Source organism: Misgurnus anguillicaudatus, chromosome 1, assembly GCF_027580225.2.
Source record: "Misgurnus anguillicaudatus chromosome 1, ASM2758022v2, whole genome shotgun sequence".
In the NCBI taxonomy this organism is placed as follows: Eukaryota; Metazoa; Chordata; class Actinopteri; order Cypriniformes; family Cobitidae; genus Misgurnus; species Misgurnus anguillicaudatus.
Genome location: NC_073337.2, coordinates 25,557,277 through 25,582,245, shown reverse-complemented (window position 1 = coordinate 25,582,245; position 24,969 = coordinate 25,557,277). Strand labels below are relative to the sequence as shown.

The 24,969-nt window shown below is 35.6% G+C and overlaps 1 protein-coding gene and 1 long non-coding RNA gene across 3 annotated transcripts; one reads left to right on the top strand and one right to left on the bottom strand.

Annotated features, from left to right (window-relative positions):
* Positions 1–368: 368 nt before the first annotated feature.
* cntn1b (contactin 1b) lies at positions 369–22,296 on the top strand. The gene is made up of 23 exons (XM_073868723.1): positions 369–669; positions 3,596–3,665; positions 6,135–6,176; positions 6,324–6,450; positions 6,804–6,985; positions 7,064–7,159; positions 9,940–10,146; positions 10,524–10,623; positions 12,079–12,260; positions 12,781–12,905; positions 13,034–13,151; positions 13,843–13,993; positions 16,219–16,346; positions 16,445–16,741; positions 16,992–17,159; positions 18,581–18,730; positions 20,517–20,587; positions 20,676–20,907; positions 20,990–21,102; positions 21,191–21,380; positions 21,470–21,585; positions 21,684–21,840; positions 21,954–22,296. Exons 2-23 carry the CDS (start codon positions 3,611–3,613, stop codon positions 22,034–22,036), a joined length of 3,090 nt encoding a protein of 1,029 aa, XP_073724824.1. The 5' UTR covers positions 369–669; positions 3,596–3,610; the 3' UTR covers positions 22,037–22,296.
* On the bottom strand, positions 14,581–24,891 carry LOC129432807 (uncharacterized). Of its 2 annotated transcripts, XR_012370054.1 has the most exons (3): positions 24,713–24,891; positions 16,967–17,153; positions 14,581–14,699 (listed from the first exon to the last, which is right to left on the bottom strand). It is a non-coding gene; the product is annotated as an uncharacterized lncRNA (long non-coding RNA). The 2 variants fall into 2 exon arrangements; XR_008640294.2 differs by lacking the exon at positions 14,581–14,699 and having other exon boundaries at positions 16,888–17,153.
* Between the last annotated feature and the right edge of the window lie 78 nt (positions 24,892–24,969).

Here is a 24,969-nt window from a genome sequence, read left to right as displayed (position 1 = left end):
TTTGGCATATATTTCAAATATATTTTATCAAAGGATACATTTTTGCCATATGAGATGTAAAATTAGAAATGTATTTGCAATACATTTTAAAAATATATGTTGATATATTAAGGTTAAAACTAAATATATTTCCAAATTCAAAAATATATTCAATTGAGCACTTTTCTACTAAATGTATTTAGCAAATATTTAAAATATATTTTTGGCCAGAGAAATGTATTTTTTTGCCGTATGGGTTATGCCATTTCTCAAGTCAAATCTTCAGACCTCAACTAACTTGTAGCCGCCCTGTTTACAAATAGATGTTGTTCTAACAAAAAACTCTCCCTCCCCCTAGCCTGCCAGTCTAAGTATTTAATCTGGATTTGAACAGATGTGTGTGGATAAGCCGTTCGTGGCTTGGAAGGGTGCAACCTCATTGTCAACCAATTTAAAAATCATTTTCGATTCCTGTCTTAAAATTACCTTGACTCGATCAAATCCGCTACAGCTGATGGGCACAGACCCGCATCACTCCGTCCAGTAGCATCCTGGCATGCGCAGCGTCACTCTCATCCAATAGCAGTCTGTTACCCTGCCGTCTGTCTCCGTGCTGGACTGCGGGACGATGCTGATCCAGGTGTGTGGGATTTAGGGAGGAACCTTTGCCGGTTTTATCACATTCGTCGGGTGAGTTTGGTGCTGAAATGATGCCGTGTAACGCCTCGCATGATCCCGATGAGTATATGAAGCTCAAGCGTTTATCATGTAAGCAAAAGTCCGCACGAGCGCAGTTCAGCAATACCGCAATGCAGAAGATTAGGGTGGATGTCTGTAGCTTACTGCTGTCCGGTCACAGTTTACCCTTTAAATTAAACCAGTCTGTGTAAACCACACACGGATGCATTTGTAAAGGAGTGCAGCAGGCTTAAACTCGAGTGGATGTGATGTAATATTTACTTGTATGAAGTTGAAACGGGACAGAAGTTGACAGAGATTGTAATGACGTATGTTGTCGTAAGGCGGCGCTAGAGGATTTGTTGGCACCAGTGACGCAGATCATTAGACTTGCGTCATTTTGTCAATTTTGTACATAAAAAGCAATACTAAATTATAAAGGTTTCTATAACAAATACCACAGATGTTTAACATTAAAAGAATTCATTACAAAATACATTTATTTTATGTGTTTGGGGTCATATGCTGCCTTATATCGGAATTATCGTAAATACGAGTTTCCCCAAGTAAAAAATTGCACATGAACGCTATCTGATTGATATCGTGTTTACATCTGGACATTCGGAAATAATTTTAATACCCAAATTTCAGTTTAAAAACATTTTGCAAGACACGCGCAAGTATAAACCTGGCGTCCTTCTTTTCGACAACAAATCACCTCAACACAAGTTCGTAATTACAACATTATAAGTGGGAGTGATCACATTTACGAAAGCACGTGGCAAAAAATATATTTTTAAATAAATATATTTAAAAATAATATACAAAAAATAGCAAAAAATATATTTTCTGAAATATATTTTGGAATGTTTACAAAATATATTTTTCATCCATATATTTTTTGGCCATTTTTTTTATTTTTAAAAATTAATACATTTTAAAGCATAAAAATATATATTTATCTCTTCATATATTTAAATCCAAGGAAATGTATTCACATTGCAATGAAATAAAAACTTAGTTTTTGTTACGAACCTGTAAACATAAAACGGTTAGAAATGTATTTGCTTGCCCTTGAAATACATTTTGAAATATGTTGATGAGGGTTAAAACTAAATATATTTCCAAATTCAAAAATATATTCAGTTGAGCATTACTTTCTAAAAAAATGTATTTAGCTTATATTTAAAATATATTTTTGTCCAGAGAAATATATTTTTTGCCGTATTGGCGACATCATTTTGATGCCCAAATTGCCGATATTGGCCCTGTCCCAAAATGGCACACTTCATGTGGACTTTCAGTCTCGTGGCCTCAAATTGCGCGTGCTTGCTTAGTCTACGAGTCCATATGGGTGTCCCATTTGTCATTTTTATGCTCTGAAGTGTGCTCAGCGCCCCCTTTGCACCCTTGATGCAGTCTTCAGCAAAGCCCGCACTGTAGCAGGCTTCGTGCACTTTACCAACCCAGAAGTCCTTGCGAAAGAGCAATCAGACCAATCAGACGACGGATGGGAGGAGTTCACACTGATAGGCAACTTTTCTTCCTATTTCCGACGTGACGCTCGAGTCCCAAAATACAACTCCGGTGCACCCTCTTAGACTCGTGTCAAGGGTCCCTTAGGTCTGCACTACATGATGTCATCAAAGTGTGGACTCTGAGGAGGTCCAGAGTGTGCCATTTGGGACAGGGCCATTGTGGGCCTTATTCAAATTTGGTGAATGGGAGAAGGATTTCTGATGTGGCAGGTATGCTTTAATAGTTTTTATTCACAACAGCTTTGATTGCTTTGTCTTGTCGTTAAAGTAGTACATAATTGTGTTCAAATAACATTTCCCATTTCCGCCTACCTGGCGTCCTCCCTTCCTTCCATCAACAAAACCTCTGAACATAACAAGCTCGTAATCACGACTTTAGAAGTGGGAATTATCTCATTTCCAATAGCACGTAAATACGGCATAATTCCAGTGAAATTAAATGATGTCCCATCCACCAGACCATCACACCAACAGAACCCACCATTAGAGACTATTGTAGTCTCCATTAAAACTAGTACAATTCGTATTATAACCCTTAAATTCATTAATGTTTCTGTGATGCTTTTGTTATTGTTTTTTTTCAGTATGGCCAGTTTGTCATGTTCACACTTTTGTGGAATTGCCTCTGCATTGTTTTTGTGTGAAATGGGCAATTCATCCATTTTTGATCCATATTCCTGTATTATTTAAATTCATTAAAATATGTCGTTTTACGAGTTAATGGCCAAAATTTTATCACCATTCCCTTTGCATGAGCTTATACAGCGAGCAGTGACCTAAATCCAAGTGTCCAGAGCAGACCGCACATGAGATGATGCAGTAAGATTACTGTAGAGATCAGATTGATGAAAATACCATGCATGTATATAGAAGCTGACCGCATAACCTCATGTGCTGCACAAGAATAGATGGACATTTAGATAGTAAGAAACACACCACACACACGGACAAACACATGCCCAGACAGGATAGATCAGAAGTGCAGGTATGGTTTTTGAGATTCATAATAACTGTGGTGTTCCTTTCTCACCACCAGTAAGGTTATTGTATAAACTGCAATGGTAGCAGATAAGAGAAGCTGCATACGTCAGTAAAGTCAAGGATGCTGTGAGCCGGACTGTAAAACTGCATTCTCACGCATGCTGTGATGCTGCTGACACAAGTGCGGTGCAATAGCAACTGTGCATGACTGCATGTTACTTTTGTCTTTTTTCTTTAATGCATTTCTTTATTTAGTGGATGCATGCAGATTTGCAGTGATGTACATATGTGTGTTTAAGAGAGAGATGCTGTAGATTTTTAGCCATTTGTCTGTTGTGATTGGACGCTATTAGACGTCTTTAAATGCAAAACTGCTTGCTGGGATACTAACTCTCTTTATTTCTGTCTCTGTTTTATAGGGCAGAATCATCAAGATGGTGAACGCAGCCATGCTTTTGTGTGTCCTGTCCTCCCTGTTTTTATCAGCTGGTGAGGAAAACTTATCTATAAGTCATCCTTTATGTATATATTATATACATAATATACACACACATATATATATATATATATATATATATGGTATATTGTAATTTTCAAATTATCGTTTTTTTACGTGGTCGATTCCAAATCGACTCTTAAAGGCCACGAATCGTTTTTTCCCCATATTTATTTTCGCAAACATTGAATGTTAGATTAACGTTAATCTAATAACTAGTCTTCTCTACTAGATGTCACCCTCTTTGTTGCCTTGCGCAATGTTACCAAGAAGCGAGAGGCAAGCCTGTCATTCATTCATTCAGTCAGTCTATATTCTTATATATCCTAATATAATATAATATAATATAATCTATATTCATTAAGTTGAATCGAGAATCGAGTATAAAAGGCGACAAAAAAATCTCTGAATTGAAAATCGTAAACTGAAAACTGAAATCGAATCGATCTGGAACATTTGAATCGATGACCCAGCACTAGTAATTGATAAAAAACCTGCATACAAAACATACAAATATGCATATTCATAATCACAAAAAACAATGATTTATAAGAATATACAAACAATATAAAAGAAAGAACTATGTAAAATAATGCTATATTATATAAATTAGCTTAGCATACGTGTTAATCCACAGTATATTATCTGTAAATGAGTAAAGTCATTTCAGAGAATTGTTTCTAAACACATTATAAATGTAATGCTGAAACACGTTACAAATACTATAGGTGTTTCTCAATGTCGGAAGCCAGAATTTTGAGAATGCTACGTGCTACGTTATCGACATCCGTCGAAGGACTGTTCCAATATCTCGGAATTTCAACCAAGGACTGAGTCCTTCGTTCAAAAAATATCCCATATACAGGAAAGGATGCATATGTGTAGCCTTCGCGCTCTGAAATCACCCACAGTCCTATGCGCGCAGCGGCGAAAGCACACGTTTTCACTGACGTGCACTTGCTAGCCTGTTCCATTAACGTGTTCTCCGAAAGCTGAAGAGGAGCCTCGCCTAGAAGTTACTTGGAAGGACCAGTCCTGTCAAGGAAGTATCCTTGACATTGACAAACACCTTGTGAATTATGTGAATTGTGGATTTACACAGTTAAATAAAAGATTATTTGGGCGGGGCTAAAATGGTGGCTCGATGACACACTGGAGCCACAGAGCATGGCCCCGCCCCTAACACAATCACGAGCATCCATTTAGGTTGCAGCTGTATTTGAAAGTCAAAAGAGATGGCAGGCTTATGCGGCGCCGCAAGAACCGACAGGCGGATGAAAACAAGGTACGGCAAGAGCGATTCAAAATTAGACTTCCTCTGTACGATTTCGCAAATCGCTCTCGTGGTACCTTGACGTCATCCACCTGTCGGTTCTTCCGGTGCTGCATAAAGTCAAACTCAGCTGGGCGTGGTTTAAGCGCAGACACTCTGACAGTGGACACGCCCCCGGCATTTAAGAGTACAGAATCCTGCCTGTTTTTCCAAGATTTTGATAAGTTATTTTATGTATTTGGCGTTTTTTTAATCAATCAAATTTGGCTGGGTGGTTAATAACACATTTTCTGTGGTGTCACAAACTGAGAACACATTTAATATCGAACTTTTATTAAGGTGTGAATTAACAAGTATGCTATTTAAAGGGGACATTCACAAGACTTTTTTAAGATGTCTAATAAATCTTTAGTGTCCACAGAGTACGTATGTAAAGCTCTAGCTCAAAATACCATATAGATAATTTATTATAACATATTAAAATTGACACTTTGTAGGTGTGTGGGTGCTTGGGTGTGTCCTTTAAACATACAAATGAGCCGTTCTCTGCACTTAATGGCAATGCCGTGGTTGGATAGTGCAGATTATGCCCATTCTGACATCACAAGGGGAGGCTCATTTCAATGAGCTATTTTTCACAGGCTTGCAGAGAATGGTTTACCGAAACTAAGTTACTGGGTTGATCTTTTTTTACATTTTCTAGGTTAATAGAAGCACTGCACTGCAAAAAAAGATTTTCAAGAAAAAAAATCGTATTATTTTTGTCTTGTTTTCCGTAAAAAATAACTAAAAATTCTTAAATGGGCTAAGTAAAAAATCTTGAACTTTTTTCTTAAACACTAAATTCAAGAAAAATTCAAGAAACATTTACTACCCCATTGGCAAATTTTTTTTTTGCTTGTTTTATGCACAAAATCACTTAAATTTTATATTTTTGGTCTAAAAACTAGACTTATTTTATTGGGTTGTTTTCTTAATTTAAGAATTTTGAGATATTTTTAACTGAAAACAAGACAAAATACTAAGATTTTTTTTTCTTAAAAATCATTTTTTTCAGTGTGGGGACCCAATTTAACACTTACACATGGAAAAAGTCAGATTTTCATGATATGTCCCCTTTAAAGGATGTTAAATAAATTTTTTTAAATTAAATCAAAATGTTCACAGACCTATTTTCTACCAATTTCAGCTGCGATTAAGCCCAGGATCTTTGAACCCCGAATCTTCGACAGTAAGTTTCAATCATCTTATATTTTAGTAGACAGACAGATGCATTGTTTTTTACAATACTAAACTACATACCATTTGTGCATTGCTGTTAGTTGATAAGTTTTTTGTAGATTGGAATATAACGCTTCCTCATTGTCATGTCCTTCAGAGGAGGCCACAGGCTTTGGTCCCATATTTGAGGAGGAACCGCTGGACACAGTGTACGCGGAGGATTCGCCAGAGAACAAAATATCCATGAACTGTAGGGTGCGAGCCAACCCACCAGCCATTATAAAGTAATCCATCTTTATGATCTCTTTACATCCTCACCTCTGTCTATTATGTCTGCCTGTGTCTATACACACGATGTATATGAAAAATGGCCAAAAAAGCTGTCACCTTACCCTCCAAATAACTAAGTAATATTTAGGTACAGATATGTCCATTTGGTACCAGTACCTGTAAGATACTAAATAACACTGTCTGGGGTGGTATCCTTTCAAAACCTGCATAAAGAGTTCATATTAGTACATACTGATACCAAGTCTGTACCTAATTTTTTGGAAGTTTTTATAGATATCAACACTAGTTGCCTGTATGATTGATAAGCTTGTTTATAAAAATGTAAATAGACACTTGTTGGTCACAGATGGTGGTTAAACAACTGGGAAATTAAACTGATGGAGCAGCCTGATGAACACTTTAGCCTGGTGGGTGGAAACCTGCTGATCACCAACCCAGACAAAGGAAAACATGCTGGGAAATACGTATGTGTGGCCAGGAATGTGTATGGAGTGGTTATCAGCAAAGAGGCTATCGTCAAGTTTGGATGTATGTGACGTCAATAATTTATACTTAGAAGTTTGCATGCTGTTAAAGTTGCGTTAAGACACCTTCATCTGTCTGCAGACCTGAATCAGTTTCCCACAGATGAAAGAGACCCAGTGAATGTTAAGGAGGGGCAGGGGGCGGTGCTACTGTGTTCTCCTCCATCTCGATATCCAGGTAAGATCTGGGCTGGGTTTCCCGATAACGATTGAACTTAGCACTTAAGAGCGCATTCTACGAGCTACTTAAGGAACATTTGTTGTTCATTTACGCGTGTTTCCCAAAGATGCACGTATAACGTTCGCTCGCAGCTGAGTTTACTTACGAGTCGCTTTCCGTTTGTCAAGTGCTGAAATGTCACCAATAGAATGACTCGAATTTTTATCAGAAGCTTGTTTCGGCTAATGATCTTTAGCCGATATGCACTAATATTTTTTTACTATATTTTTCATTATTGTTCAGTTTCTTTTTAAATGTTTTAAAATTGTTCATAATGAAATATTCTTTTCCGTATTTAGTTAGGACTCGTCCCACTGCAAAATGCCTTCTGCATTTTATATTATAGTTTAGATTATTATTATTATTTGTTGTTTATTATCTATGTTTATTTATTATTATGGATTATTGCATTGTACCGTAAATATTTGTTTGGTTTCTTTAATCAGATGCCATACCCTTCAAAAAAAATTTTGGTAACACTTTATTTTACGACCCGCAAAGTACCGCGTAATTAAACCGAATTTACAGCGTACCTATTTGTAACAACAGGGTACCTCTACAGTACGTACTTGTAGGTATAAGGGAATAATATTTTAAGTTTGGGGTAATAAGGGGGTAAGAATATGAAGAATTATAAATTATTTATACTCTAAGTATTTTATAACTACAGAGTACCTATTATTATATTACATGGTATGTATGACTTTATCAAGTCTATGGGGAAATTATGTTTTATTTTAATGATTTTATTGTGAATTTTTAATATTGACTACTGAATGTTGTATACAGTCGATGTCTACGAGCCACATCGGCAAATAAATATAACAGCACATCGCTTTTATTTTAGAAGCCTATTACTTGCTTTTAAAAACAAAAGTCCAGCTGATTTAAAGTGGTTATCTTTTCTTTAAGGTAAGTACAATAAAGATAGCAACTTATTCCCTATTTACCAGGAAACTCTTACATTTGCGGGCGCTTTGCAATTTATTTACTTTTATTTCAAATGACACAATAATGACCACAAAGCAGCACGCTATTTGTTTATTTTTAATAGGTGTTATCATTGGTAGAATAAAACTTTGCAACATGTGTAAAGACAATTATTTTAGCCAAATATAATTATGCAATGGCAAACCAGAATGAAACAACAGCAGATATCAGCTCCCGCTAAAGCAAAAGACGACTACATGCGTAGGCTACTGTGCAGGTGTAGAGCCCGCGGCCGTCTGCAGGAGGTTTGCTGGAACGCGATCCTGAGGTGAAATTTCTTTAAGAGGTTTTAAAAACTTTCTTCACTTTAATTTACAGCCCGCAAATATAAGAGTTACTTGGTAACTTCTGTATACATATACAGATCAAAGAGGTACAAGTTGCTATTATTTTTATTGTGCTGTTATATTTTATTTGCCGACGTGGCTTGTAGACATCAACTGTAGGCTATACAATACACTTCATCAGCAAATATGAAAAAAAAAAACATATTAAACATAGACCATATTACCCATAGACGGAAGTCATACATACCACGTAATATTACAATAGGTACCCTGTAGTTATGAAATACTTAGAGAATAATTTTCCATATATTCTTACCCCCTTATTACCCCAAACTTAAAATATTGTTCCCTTATACCTACAAGTATGTACTGTAGAGGTACTCTGTTGTTACAAATAGGTACGCTGTAAATTCGGTTTAATTACGCGGTACTTTGCGGGTCGTAAAATAAAGTGTTACCAAAATTTTTTTACTGTAGCCAGATGAATTATAGCAGCAATTGGTAGGAACCATTTATCAATTTGATAGTACCAACTTTTACCAAAATTGTACCAAATACGTTTTCCTTCATTTATGTTTAGTCATTTAAATTCTCATTTGAATTTTAAATATATTATATTAAAGTAATTTAAACAATGAAGAACCCAATAAATAAATATACATTTAAAACATTACGTTATCTTCATTGCAGGAGTGCAATTTGCTGGTTGTCCTGCAGGTGACCTTGTAACTCTGTTGTTTTACGATGCACTTATGAATTAACGATTACTCCAGACCACTCCAAGATCTACGATGATTTTCAAGTGCTACTTAATGTACGAAGCTTTTGGGAAATGACCCGTAATTCTAAGATGATTCGTACGATCGTTTTTACGATCTATTTAGCCTTACGATGCTTTCGGGAAACCCGGCCCTGGTCAACTACTGTACTAAGTTACTCGCTATATTAACTCTTTCCCCGTCATTGACAAGTTATTGAGAGAAAACATTACCCTGCCAATGACGCTTTCCTGACGAGTTTTTATGGTAATCTGTAATTCCCCTATTATCCACTAGATGGATTTTTTTCTTACCCATTTTATTAAAACTAAAATTAATTTTAAACTCCATGTATGTTTTTATAATTTTTCTGAATCTAAACTTTAATAGACTTCATATACAAAAATTCAATTATTTCAACTTTTTTTTCAAAATCTGGTATTTTTGAAGAAACCCACCCATATTTGAGAGGATGCAAGTTTTTTCCTGTTTTGTTTATTGTTTGTTTAAAGGAAGAGGGTCTGTTATGTCATTTGATATTTTTGTATGTTTATATATTTATAGAAGAAAATGTTCCTGGAAGGCGTTTTGTGAAACTTTTGTGAAAATCACAAATAATGCTGGTGGGCAACTTAGAAAAAAAAGCTGGCGGGAAATGAGTGAAATGTTTTGTTCTGTTAATTGTTTTGTTTTTCACACTTAGACGAGGTGCTGTTTCGCTGGATCTACAACGACTTTCCCAACTTCATCAACCCGGATCAAAGACGATTCGTGTCCCAGTCCACTGGGAATCTGTACATCGCTAAAGTCGAGGCCTCTGATGTTGGGAATTACTCTTGTTTCGTGTCAAGCCCCACCATCGGCAAAAGTGTTTTCAGCATGCCCATACCTCTGATTCCACAAATAGAAAGTGAGCGTGTTCACATTGTATTGTTTTAAAAAAACAGAGTGACTCTACATCCTGCCATACAAATGCATTATGCATGTAACTGCTTTATTAAGTCCAATTTATGTTTTAAAGGGATAGTTCACCCAAAAATGAAAAGAAGATATTTTGATAAATGATGGTAAACACACAGTTATGGTACCCATTGAATTCCATCAGCTGTGCGCTTACCATCATTTCTCAAAATATCTTCTTTTGTGTTCATCAGAAATTCATACAAGTTTGAAACAACATGAGGATGAGAAAATAATGACAAAATTTTCATTTTTGGGTGAACTTTCGCTTTAAAAAGAAAATAAATACCTACTGTACTGTATCTGTTCCTTTCTGCCTTTACACAGAGGAGGTAAAGAGATATCCTGCAGATATTCGTGTTAAATTTCCCAAGACGTATGCTTTGGTGCATCAGAACATCACTCTGGAGTGCTTCGCTCTTGGAAAGTGAGTCATAAAAGCAGATTTCCCAGTAAAAACAAGCTGAACTGTGAAACTACAGTAATCAAGTAATCAAGTTGATGGTAAAATTATAAAATGGTTAGTTCCAGTAATTCTGATTGGTCAATAGCTGTGGTTTATTTACAATAAAACACAGCTATGACCGCTGCACCTAACATGTGAAACATTCTGTTGCTGTTCACAATCTGTCAGGGACTATTTTTTTCAGCGGAAGGAAGACTTTGTGATTTTACCTTATAAAAATTGCATTGATATACATATTTTTGTATTGTGTGGTAACTGTTTTATAAAAGAAATAAGGTACGGAAGGCAGTGCTGTATTGCAAAAAAGTCATGATAAGTGACCGCAATATATCAAATTAAAGAACAGACCGTCTGCTTTTAAACAAACAAACAAAACAGGAAAAAAGCGTTTTATATTTTTTCTCTGTTTATAAACTCTTAAATATGGATATTTTTCTTTAAAAATAATTTTTTTTAGCAAAAAGCTGAAATAATTGTATTTTTGTGAAGGGATTTTGTTAGAGATCAGATTCAGAACGATTATCAAAACGTACACAAAGTTTAAAATTAGTAAATAACGTTTTGGCTTCAGTTTTTTCATACTTTCATACTTAGTATTGTAGATTAACATAAAAAATTTTTAGAAACAAATTTTTTATGCAAATGTTTTCTCTTAATTGAAGAGATAAATTGTCAATGGCGGGAAAAGAGTTTAATGGGTCGTTGTGATTTCATAAACTAAGATGTGATCATCCTGGATCAACAATTTTTGTTGGTCCTGGATCAACGTTTTAATCAAAGAAACCCCAAATAACCCTAAACATTTTTACCCCTCAAATTAGTTTGAGAATCATTTTTTAAAAGCGCCAATCCTAAATCTAACAATCTGTCAATTCCTCCAGAAAACAGTATGAGGCGCACTTGAGAGTCTACATTTATTTCAGACAGAAATCTTAATTAGGATTAGCACAAATAATTGACAGTATCGCTTTGTGGCAGCGCATGTATTATTTCAATTTTAATAAAAGCAGGGGACCCCCTAATTTATATTTTTGTGCTGAATGCTTATTCAAGTAGGAGGTCCGGGACCACCCCAGCCCCTCCCCTCAATACGAACACTGCCGTCAGCCGTGACTTATAGTCCACTATACAGCACAGCCTCTCATACCAAGTTACAAAGTAATTTTAAGTTAAAATATCTTAAATATCATAGTATTACTTTGGTACTTTTGGTAGTAAACACAGTGTCCCCACAGATGTACAGAATCTTAAAGGAATAGCTCACTTTAAAATAACGTAAATTGATAATAAACTGTGACTGAATTTTTTTTGGGGGGGCGTGAACTGTCTCTTTAAGGTGGTTGTTTGCACAATAGCAGTAGATTAACTTAGTTCTTGCTTCAACCTGATCATATAAACTCAGTGTTTGCCTTTCAGTCCGCTCCCGCACATCCGCTGGAGGAAATTAGACGCCGATCTTCCTCCGAATTATGAGGTCAGCATGAATGGAGCTTTACTGCACTTAATAAATGTGCAGTATGAAGATGAAGGCAGCTATGAGTGCGAGACCCTAAATGTAAAAGGGATGGATTGGTATCGCCAGTGGCTTTATGTAGAAGGTAATCCAGTTTCAAAGTTAAAAACATTTTTTGTTGGTTAAAGGTGCAGTGTGTAAATACACCGGTCCCCTTACATGGAAGTCGCCATTTTGTCGTCCTGTGGCGGGTATTGTAGCGTCTTTGTGTGTTTTGAAAGGGAGGAGTGAGTTGTGGACGTAGGTTGCAATTCGCAATCTCACTGCAAGGTGGCGAAAAAATCTACACACAGCACCTTTAATAATAAACAAAAACGACAAAGTGCACAAAATTTTGTTTTCATACATTATCACTATTCAAAACGGTACACTTATAGTAATAGTTAAAATTTTGAATTGTCAGGGATTTTGTGAGAAATGCCAGCTTAAGTTTAAGTTTCAAACAGATATAGAGATGCAAAAGTTACAGATTGCTTTAAAAGATGTAAATAACACATATGGTTGTTATATTTTTAAAATATCAAAAAACAAGACGAGCGAATCGTAACGATCTGAATTTTGATTAATTCGTATTCAATTCACTTGGTAATGTGATCTCTCTTCAGGTGCACCAGAATGGGCGGAGCACATCAATGACACAGAGAGGGATGTTGGCAGCGAACTCACTATGAGATGTGTCGCCGTGGGGAAGCCGTTACCATGGATACGTTGGTTGAAGGATGGCTACTCGGTTAATAGCTACTCTACTTATTTGTAGTGCAAAAACAGAGAACATTAAGTTGAGATACAATAATATACAGTATAAACATCAGAAATGAAATCCTAACAATGTTGTGCTTTGTTTTGTTTGATCATCAGTACGGCAAAGGGGAGCTTAAATTTTCCAGTCTTACATTTGAGGATTCGGGCATGTATCAGTGTATCGCAGAGAATGACTGGGGGACCATCTACGCCAACGCAGAACTACGAGTCGTCTGTGAGTTTCGAATGCTTCTTTATTGTTGTATTGAATTGATTTGATTTAGTAGTACATCATTAACGGTTGCCAACATATAGTAGTATCTTACACATAAAATGAAATATGGAGGCTGCATAGTTAGGAAATGCCTTTTAAAGAGCACATATTATGCCCATTTTAAGTCTCAGGTGTGCCTAAAATGTGTCTGTGAATTCTCAGCTCAAAATACCCCACGGATCATAAATTTTAGCATGTCCAAAATCCCCTTATTTGGGTGGGAGCAAAAACGCGCTGTACCTTTAAATGCAAATGAGCTACAGCCCTCAATCCCTTACAAAAAAAAGACAGCGAGTGCTTCTGGTTAAAAATTGATCTGATTCCTGTGAATTCAGCCTGAGACAATAGGATCTTGTGTTAACAAACACATTTGGAAAGCTTTTGGGTAAATTAACCAGTCATTCAGTGGCCGTGGGCGGGGCTTTGTTTTTGTGACGTCACATTAACAAGATGAGTCTGCTTTGGTTTAATGAGGATTAAAACGTTTTTTTCATGGTATGGTGGTTGTGTTCAGACACTGCCAACACACATTTATGTCCAAAAAGTGGATTTTGCACACTAGGTGCCCTTTAAGTGAAAATCTATTTAATAGGGGTTGTTATGGAAATGTATGTTCTGTTGAGTATAATTGTTTTTACCGCTTTCTTCACAGCCTGTGCGCCAACATTCATATACAATCCAGTGAAAAAGGTTCTGCTAGGGGCCGAAAACGGACGTGTGGTGATCGAGTGTAAACCCCGCGCCGCTCCTAAACCCAGATTCATCTGGAAGCGAGGTTCAGAACTGCTAACCAACTCTTCAAGGTTATTCAGTAATTCATTCTCACCTCAAAATGTTTTTAGGCTAGATATGGGGATGATTATAGAATTGCAGGTACCTTTGGTGTCCAAAGTCATTGATTTTTTTTCTGCCTTTTCAATTTTTTTATTATTTTAATAATTTGGTCATGGATCACATGATGTAGCTACAGGCCATAACAATACAATATTTTATGTAAAAATTGTCTTGTGGAGCTGAAAATCATGATTTTCTAAATTAGTCAGTAGCTGCGTTTCCATTAAAGATTTGTGCAAAACTTATGCAATATTTTCGAAATAAAAAACTTTTGTGAAATGACGGCATTTCCATTAACCGATGATATGTGACTAAAACATAGTTTTTCCTCTCATAGTCATTCCAAACATCACATCGACGGATGTTGGTAGGTTTACTATCACATTCACGCACTCTCCATTGTTTTTAATTGAATTAGAGATAGGAGTATTATCCAAACATTAATGCCAAGAAAAGCCCCTTATATTTGGGAGCGGCAACGTATAGATGTTTCTTGGAGGTAACAGTACATTATTTTAAATCAAAGGAGATGTAGGAGTGTTATCCAAAAACTTGCGTTCATCCCCAGACAGCAGATATCTCAGATCCGCAGTGAATTCGTGTGGGAGCTGCTGACTTCTGCCCAGCTCTGGTGCGGATCCGCCCCTGAGTCGTCTGATGTCTGGGTCAGGTTACCTTAAAATGCAAAAAAAAACAAAACGGATTTTATTGCAGTTTTGCAAAATGCACTTTTTCTGAACTGCCTGAACAACAACTTATGTGTGCGTAAAAACCTTTTGCCGATATATGGGAATTTGTGCAAATTCACGTGTTTCCATTGGGTGTATTTTCAATTTGCAACATCAAGTGCAATTTGAAGGGTGATGGAAACGCAGCTAATTTTAGCTATACAAGACAATTTTTACTGAAAACATTACATTTTTATGGCCTATAACATTTGAAGAGTTTGGTTCCAAACGGAATAAATCCATTTTGACAAATTTTGGTAAAAACGTGTTTTCTATCTGAAGAAATGAAAACCACTATTTTCTGTTAGAAACTTTCACATAGCATCTTTAGGTTATAAAAACATAAAAATTTAAATCCATAACTTGATTTTCAAAGATTTATTATAAAAACGGATTATTTTTTCCACAAAATGCAATAAATCCATGGCAAGTTTTTATTCAAAATGCTATAAATCTAAATCAATCGCATATATAAATGTGCATTCATCTTTGCCATGTTATATTCATTTAGTTGACTAGTTGTACACACTAATTCAAAATATAAACATTAATGTCATTAATCAAAACACTTACTTTGTCATATTAAGAACACTGTCATTGCTGCGGTTATACTTGACCTCGTCGCTTAACGTTTTTCACAACGATCAGCTGTAAAATGTTTTGGTCCTGCTCGATTTTCGTTGACTTTGAGTAAAATTATGAAAAGTTTTTCATAAGATCTCCTGGGGTCAATGTGTTAGCATGAGAAACTTGATGCTGTCGGCCCGGGCAAACAATAAGCACCCGTCTCCGAGTGCCTCTTGCGTAAATTATTAGATGCTGATGGCTTACGTTTCTTTCCCGTCACAGAAAACCACCACAGGTTTATCGATGCTATTAAAGTATTATTTTGTTTTTGTTTGTTTGTTGATCATGAAGTAAAAAGTAGATGAGGAAAACTAGGATTCTGTGTACTCAACGTGCCGCCATTGTTTGTTTACATTGCGTGGAATTGTGCGCTGTAATCTGTGGAGTGGATTTATTGCATTCTGTAGAAAAGGGGGAGTGGCGTTTATTGCATTTTGGGAAAAAAGGGAGAAAAGATGACAGAATAACATGGCGTATACTGGATTTTGCGTAAAATTAAGAATTTACTTTTTAATACTGACCTGATATAATACTGATTCTGGCAGTAACTCATTTTTTTCAAAAATGGCGTTTATTGCGTTTTGGAACCAAACTCTTCATTTAGTGATCTATGTCAGTGAGTGTGTACCAAATTATTAATATAATAAAAAATATAACCATTTGAAAAAAGGAGAAAAAATAATGATGTCCTTGGAATTATATAATCACTCCCATGTTAGCACATAGCAAAACATCATTTTAGACAGGGTAAGATATGAACTATATTGTAGTTTTAAGAAACAGTTCACACAAATGTGTCTTTGCTGAGAGATACATATTGTCGTTTCCTTATTCTGCAGGATGTTAATTTGGGATGATGGGAGTCTAGAGATTCTGAACGTATCGAAAAGTGATGCGGGCTCGTACACATGCTTTGCTGAGAATGACCGGGGCAAATCCAACAGCACGGGGACCCTCACTATCGTCGGTAGACAGCCTACACTATTTACACTATATCTATGAAATCCAGGCTAAAGTCTCAATTTAATTATGAGCATCAAAGTTTGATTCGACATTTTGTCTCAGAGGCCACCAAAATCACAGTAGCTCCATCAGACTCTGAGGCGGTTGTAGGTGACAATATCATTCTCCACTGTTCTGCATCATACGACCCCAGTCTGGACATCACCTTCATCTGGACCGTCGACTCATACGTCATCAACTTCTACACGGACTGGGATCATTACGAGCAACTCAAGGGTCACGAGTCCAGCGGAGATCTCCTGATCAAGAACATTCAGGTGAAACATGCAGGACATTATATCTGCACAGCCCAGACTATAGTGGACAACGCCACTGCAGAAGCTGATGTTTTCGTCAAAGGTCGGTCATTTGTGATTTGAGCTGTCTGCGTCCTTATTTCTTGTTGGTAAAGCATTGCATTAGGTTATAGGTTTGAGTCACAGGCAAAACACTTACTATATATAATATGAAATAGCATGCACTGTAAGTCACTTCAGATAAAAGTGTGCAAATAAGTTATTTATTTTAAACCTTGCTTTACAAGTATGGAACTTGGTGGAGCTGCATGCCAATATTAAGCATTACACCGTGTTGTATGTTGTTGATTCAGGTTTGCCTGGGCAGCCGGGTGGCGTCCGTGTGGAACAGATCGGAGACACGTCGGTTAAGCTGCGTTGGTGTCTGGGATCCGACCATGGCAGTCCTCTCATACAACATGTTGTACAAACACGAGATTTCTACGCGCTGGACCCCGAGGACTGGAAAACCGCATCTACAAGTGAGTCCACCAGAGGGAGACAAAAACATATTTTAAGCATTGCCAAATTACTGTAGAAATCTTTACTACAATGCAGTAAAGAGCATTTATTCTTCGATTCATGATTTTACATTTCCTTTGTTGTGTATAAGGTATATGACGATATGCAAAAGGTACAAATCCCAAAGTAAGCGATGACGCGAGTTATCGTCTCCAACGTAAATCTCTTGGTAATCTTGGACTACAACAAACACACAGATTGTAGGCAAATGCGGAGAATTTTAATTTATGGTTTAATTTATTAATTAATTTATTAATTTATAATTTATTTTAATTTAATTTATGGTTTAAAATTTAAAGTTTAATTTTGCGTGCTCACGTGAAACTATCGTGCGCTCACGTGAAACTATCGTGCGCTCACGTGAAACTATCGCGCGCTCACGTGAAACTATCGCGTGCTCACGTGAAACTTTCGCTTTCACGTGCGCGCGAGATAGCTTCACGTGAGCACACGATAGTTTCACATGCTCGCGTGATAGCTTCGTGTGAGCACGCAAAACTAAACTTTAAAAAAAAATTCTGCACATGAAAGTTTTGCGTGAGCACATGAAAGTTTCACATGAGCACATGAAACTAAACTTTATTTAATTTTTGCTCCATCTCGTAGTTTTCAGCATATGTCACGAAAAATATTAGAACAACGCATACAAATTTACATTTAGAAATAACTAATAAAATGATATTTTAAAATAATTTTTAAAAGATTTTTTTATGCTTACATATAGGTAGATAAAATATTTAATATTTCTCATTCTTTAGCGCAATTGGTTACACCATTTGACATTTAGGTCCATTCAGTCTTAACTTTCATAAAAATGGTGCAATGCATGTAATTTTTTTATTGCATAAAATTAACATAAATACACTATGTGCATTGAAATAAACCTGATGCATGCTTTTAAAACGTTTTTTTAAAAAGATTTTTGAATTTCTCATCTTGCCAAACCGTTTTTTGTCACTGACCCAGCTACAAAAATGTACGGTATGTGAAAAAACAATGTGTTTTTTGAACCATAAACCACGTATTACCATTGTATTACACCAAATACACAAAATAACATTGTTTTTTAGCAATGAAATAGGTGCACTTTACAAATTGGATGTTTTATGTTTTAATGGATGTCCATTAGAGGGAGACAAACAACACATTTAAAGCATAGCCAAATAACTACTGTAGAAATCTTTATAACAATGCCATACAACATATGAATGCTTTCTTAAATACATAGAGGCGCACATGCTTTAAAAACCCAGCAAACAATCTGACAGTATGGAAGCATTTAGAAGTGTCGGGGAATTTTTTCTATTTTCGGTTGCCAAACATTTAATGCATTTCTATCCTAAATCTCATTTTAACCGAACAAATATTCTACTTTTTCCAGCTCCTGTGTTTCTGAATGGGTCTGCGGAGTCGGCCACTGTCCTTGATCTTTACCCCTGGATGCAGTATGAATTCCGTGTGTATGCTATCAACGAATTTGGAGCCGGGGAAGGCAGTCGTCCCTCCATTAAAATCAAGACGTGGGATGCAAGTGAGATTTGTTTTACAATTCAGTAATTTTATACAACTTAAAAGGGTCAGAATATTGCTATTTTGCATAGAATTAATGGCTAAAAAGTACAAAATGTGCCAGAAAATGGTCTCAAGCTGTCTCAGGGGCAGTACCCTTTACAAATGTCCTAATATGTACCATATTTTTGGTACCAATTTTGAGGTAATATGCACTCTTGGGAACCAATATGTATCTGAGTTATGGACTATTTCAGTGCAAAGGTGTACTTTTTGAAAGGGTACCGCCCCAGTGACAACTAGGGGTAATTTTTCTGACAACGTAAGATTAGCCTAAGTATGGAAGCCTGTAAGGCACATAAATGGGTCAATGACGTGACGACGTGACGTTAATTATTTTGTGTCCGTATGGATAAATTAAATGTAAAAGGGTTAAAATTTCAAAATAAATTTGCAGATTACTTGCATACATTCTCTTTTTTGAGGACCAAGTCTGAAATTTCTGGTTTTATTTAACTTTGAAAGAATATTTGGGTGATAATTGCAAAAATGTCAATGTGGTGTAACTGGTCTATGTCAGTTGGTGTAACTAGTATTTTTTTTAATTAAAATATAAATATATTAATATATTGTGGAATAAAATATAATCATCTAGTTTAGTGTATTATGATTTTTTTTACATACATTTGTCACAATTATTTAGAAAACAGAGCTGTTTTAGCATATGTCAGGACAAATTATTACAAAAATGCATTTAAATTTACATTGAGTAAAACTGTTAAAATATTTTTAAATGATTTTTATGATTACGCTTACATGCCATCAAGGGGGATAAAATGTTTTATATTTCTCATTCTTTAGCACAATTGACGGTTACACCATTTGACATTTTCAGGTCCATTCAGTCTTAACTTTCATAAAAATGGTGTACATGTAATTTTTTATTGCATAAAATTAACTAGGGCTAATGATTAATTACGATTAATTGTTAGTAGAATAAAAGTTTTTGTTTACATTATATATGTAACATTATATATGTATATATGTATGTGTACTGTGTATAATAATTATGTATATAAAACACACACATGCATAAAAATGGTGTACATGTAATTTTTTATTGCATAAAATTAACTAGGGCTGCATAACGATTAATCGCGATTAATTGTTAGCAGAATAAAAGTTTTTGTTTACATTATGTATGTGTACTGTGTATAGTAATTATGTATATAAAACACACACATGTATAATTTTAAGAAAAAAATATATTTATAGAATAAATATTTGAAGAGTTTCATTGCAAAACGAGATAACTCAGTTTTTTTAATTGTTCCGAAATTTTGGTTTTTGGTTGTGCATTCCAATTAATATCAATTCAACTGCAGTTGGTTTGTTTTGATATAAACCTTCATAACTTAAAAAATCCAGCTAAGTAGCACCAATAAGAACATGATAACATAATAATAAACATGTTTTGACAAAAATGTTAAAAAATGGATTTATCTCATTTTGCAACGAAACTCTTCATTTATATAAATTATATATAAATATAAAAATGTATATACACATGTAAATACCTCTTAAATATCTACAAGCATGTCTATTTATTTATTTATACATAATTATTACACATATATGATGTAAACCAAAACTTTTATTCTACAAACGATTAATCGCGATTAATCGTTATCCAGCCCTAAAATTAACATAAATACACTGTGCATTGAAATTAACCTGATGCATGCTTTTAAAACAAGTTTAAAAACATTTATTTCTTATCTTGCCAAACTAATTCGTATTTGTCTTAGGGCCAACTGTGTCTCCTTTGGACGTCATTGGTCAAGTAGGAATAAGTGGAGAGCTCATTGTTACCTGGACTGTAAGTGTCTCTGTTTTACTGTATATATTATTTAGTTAACATTTGTATGAAGCTTCAGTAGTAACTAATGTCTAATGTTTCATTGCAGCCTGTAAAACCTCAGTTCTTCTTCGGTAAAAAATTTGGCTATGTCGTGGCGTTCAAGCAGCACGAGGATTACGAGTGGAAATGGTCGACGGTGGAGGATCCGGAGACCAGACGGTATGTCTACAAAGAGAGCATGACACCAGACAGTGAGATCCAGGTGAAAGTGAGCACATTTAATAACAAAGGTGAAGGACCTTCAAGCCTCATCTCAGTGGTTTACTCCCCAAGGCTTGGTGAGCGCTAACTCTTATTTCTGCTGGTTTGTTTTTTATTTAAATTTATTTAAATGTTTCCCCCTCAAAATATCTTCATCAGCACCAACTGAAGCTCCATTAGATGTGTACGCCCGGCAAGTGACCTCCACAGAAGCTCTGGTCTGGTGGCTACCGATCTACCAGGCACCACCGAACTGGGTTGATGGATACCAGGTTACCATAATTGTCATTCACTATTACTAGTCTCTTACTGATAAGAATTAAAGATATTAGTTCTTAGTTCTCTTCTTCTTCCATTCAGATTCGTTATTGGAGAAAATACGATGACAACGAAGCGGCTGCCTGTCGAGTCCTGGTTCACAGAACGGTTAACCAAACACGGCTGGAGAACATGCGGCCCGACTCTCACTACCTTATCGAAGTACGAGCGTTCAATGGAGCCGGGCTTGGGCCACCCAGCGAGCACTGTGAGATGTTCACCAGGAGACCACGTAAGACTTTTACTGTACAGATGACTCCAGATTTAAAGTTTTTGGAGGCTATGTGTAAGTTGATTTATATGCGTGTATAATCTCTCCACCTCCAAGTCGTCGTTTGAGAGTGTATAAATATGTCAGCTTTACACGCCAATGGCTTTATCTGTATTGGGATCACATCTATAACTACTGGAATGAGTCTTATGTGGAGGGTTACAAGGTAAGTTTTTGTAGATGTTGTTGCTTTATAAAAAACATCAACTTTTTAATAGTGAAATGCATTGAAAAATAATTCGACTCTGTATTGGTTCTGCTCAGATTTTGTTTCGTAAGGAAGGCGAGCGATATGGAAAGCTTTACACAACGGGCAGACACTACATAGACTTCCCCATGCCACTGACCGGAGATTATGTCATTGAGATCCGAGCTCGCTGTGAGGGAGGCGATGGACCCATTTCACAGATACGAGTGCAAGGTGAGTTCTTCATTTCACTTGAAAGTCAAAACTTGCTTCTTTCTCTTTCCATAAATTTCCATAAAAATGAGGCGTTAATTCTTACGGCTCACCATCGTTTTGTATTTTTTCAGGTAAAGCCGCTCTGGGTGCTTCATCTCTCAGCCTGGTCTCTCTCCTACTGTTGGCGCTGGGCTGGATGAATTTGGGTCTTTAAGTCGAACAGTAACAGTTTACAATAAGGATGTATTTGTTAACAGTATTAGCTAACATGAACTAACAATGAGCAATATAGTTTTTCAGTTATAATTAAGCTTTATTAATGTTAGTTAATGCCAATATTATTGTTTATGTTGTTCATTGGCATAAACTACTTTGTTAGCTAAAGTTGATTTTGCAATTTTTAATTTGAAAAATATGTTATTTAATCCTAAAATTAACAAAAACTAAGATGAATAAATTATGTAGTTAAATATTATTTGGTTGTAGTTTATGTCAGCTTATGCCCTAATATTAAAGGGGCCATGGCACAAGACTTTTTTAAGATGTCAAATAAATCTTTGGTGTCCCCAGAGCACAAAAAGTGAAGTTTTAGCTCAAAATACCATATAAATAATTGATTATAGCATGTTAAAATTGCCACTTTGCAGACACTTTGTTTGCAAAAATGTGCCGTTTTGGGCGTGTCCTTTAAAATGCAAATGAGCTGATGAAATTCAAACACTGATCACAATGATGGTGGTTTGTTGCAATTAAAACTCAATTGTGCTTTTCTCTGCACTAAATGGCAGTGCTGTGGTTGGATAGTGCAGATTAAGGGGTGGTATTATTATAATAAGAGCTCCTTCTGACATCATAAGGAGAGCAAAATTTCAATTACCTATTTTTTCATGTGCTTGTAGAGAATGGTTAACCAAAACTAAGTTACTGGGTTGATCTTTTTCACATTTTTAGGTTGATAGAAGCACTGGGGACCCAATCATAGCACTTAAACATGGAAAAAGTCAGATTTTCATGCCATGATCCCTTTAACAAATACAACCTAATGGGCCGTGCACACCAAAGCTTTTTTACGCCCGGCGGACGCTCGAATGCCTGCTTTTTTCAGCCGACTGCCAGCTTTCTTCAGCTGAGCACTTTGGTTGCTGTGATACTTCTGCTTTGTTTATCAGTTGTTAAACGGTGTGCCGGTTGGTTGTTGTTATATTGGTCCTGCCCCTCCTCCACTGTGATTGGACGGCGGTGTGAGAACTGACATTGACGAGTTGAGCTTTTCACCCAAAGTTAAATCTTTTCAACCGTTGAATCGCAGGCTTTCAGCGCAAAAAAACCCCGCCTGCTGCTAGCTTTTTGAATAACGCTGCGCATCCATTGGAAACAATTAAAAACATACGCCGGTGTAAAAGTTTGGTGTGCACACCCCCTTATAGTGAAGTGTTTTCACTTAAAAACAGCCCTAATATAGTCTTTATACAGTATTGCTCAGATTAGCCTTTGTTTGGGAGTGTAGTTTTTTATGTTCCTGACTTACCTGTACTGTAAGTTAGTAACCATCTCTTGTTATTGATCACTGACTGAATATATAGTAATAATTTTGGCCTTACCAAATGGCTATAATCAACTAATAATACCTTTTTATTAGAGATGTACCGATATTAAATTTTTCCACCGATGCCGAAAGCCTATCACTCAGACTGATATCAGCTAATGTTGATAGTTTGGTGGTTATATCGACTTGGATTCAAATTCTAAAGATAACATTTTCTGAATGTTATTCATTCATACAATGACCATTAATTTTGAACATTAAATTAGTGATGCACTGAAAAAAATTATTCATTGAATTTAATCAATCTTCCTAAAGTAAGTGGCTGCAATCAATCCACTCAAGCTACATTCAAACAAAAAGATTAGTAACGTAAAATCAAATATAAAACTTTTGTTTAAATGTAGCTTAAATAAATTGATTGCAACCACTTACCTTAAAAAAATTGATTAAATTCAATGAATCATTTTTTTCAGTGTGTTTCTTTTCATTTCCTATACATAGAGCTCAAATTCATTGCATTTTCTTGTTCTCTTTTGATTGACAGGATATATATCGGTCATGACTATCGGCTGTTTTTAAACCATCGTCCGATATATCAGTGCATTTCTACTTATAAATAATATGTATATATTATATATAACAGGGTGGTGTGAATTATTATAATTATCTCACCAGGTATTTCAAAATGGGTGATTGCAGAACAGTTTTTTTTTAAGTTTGTCATATCAACTAGTCCACAATATTAGTAGGCCTATCCAAATTTTTTTTTGAATGTGTTTGCATTGTAGCTGTTTTAAATCATTCTTGTTTGTACAGTGTTTTGTCCATCTATTTATTTTGATAATGTGTACAAATTCCGTCAGCTGGTTTGATTTGATAGATGTTTTTGTAGTTTTGTTATTTTAAATATTTTGAAAATACACAATTGTGTCTGTTTGCCATTAAATAGCACAAATATCACATCATCAAACCCTTGTCTGGCTTTTGTTATCCAATCCAGTATTCATTGCAAAGATGTGATCGGAACATATTATACATCCCCACTGACAAAACACAATATTAAACTTTATATTTATAAATCAAAAATATTTGAATAATGCTACATTATGTATTTTCAAAAACATCAAAACTTAATGAAAATAAAACGAAACGAAACACTATTTATAAACGACAAAAATAAAAAGCATTATATTGCAAATAAGGCATATTTTATCGGCATAATTATTATATTTTTAAAGTATGTGATATGGTCTCCACACAAAGTTTTTATCTTTAATGGCCCTGAAAATGGCAGAATAACAAAAAAACATTATATAAAAATGAATAAAAACATAATAATATTACCTGTAGGATATGGGCAAAATGTCCTTACAGGGGAAAAAAACACGAATTTCCATATTTCTCACGTCATCGCCGTCAACACCTGTGGAGAACGTCACCACAGGTTTTACATTTGAATTTACATGGATTCACATAGAAGTGTTCAGAAACCTCCGATGTATTAGAAATAGCCCCTACCCTCATTCACTTTTCACTTATACTACATTAATTAACTATTGTAGTCCAATTGAATGAGTGAAAGAAAACGCGCGAGTAAGTTA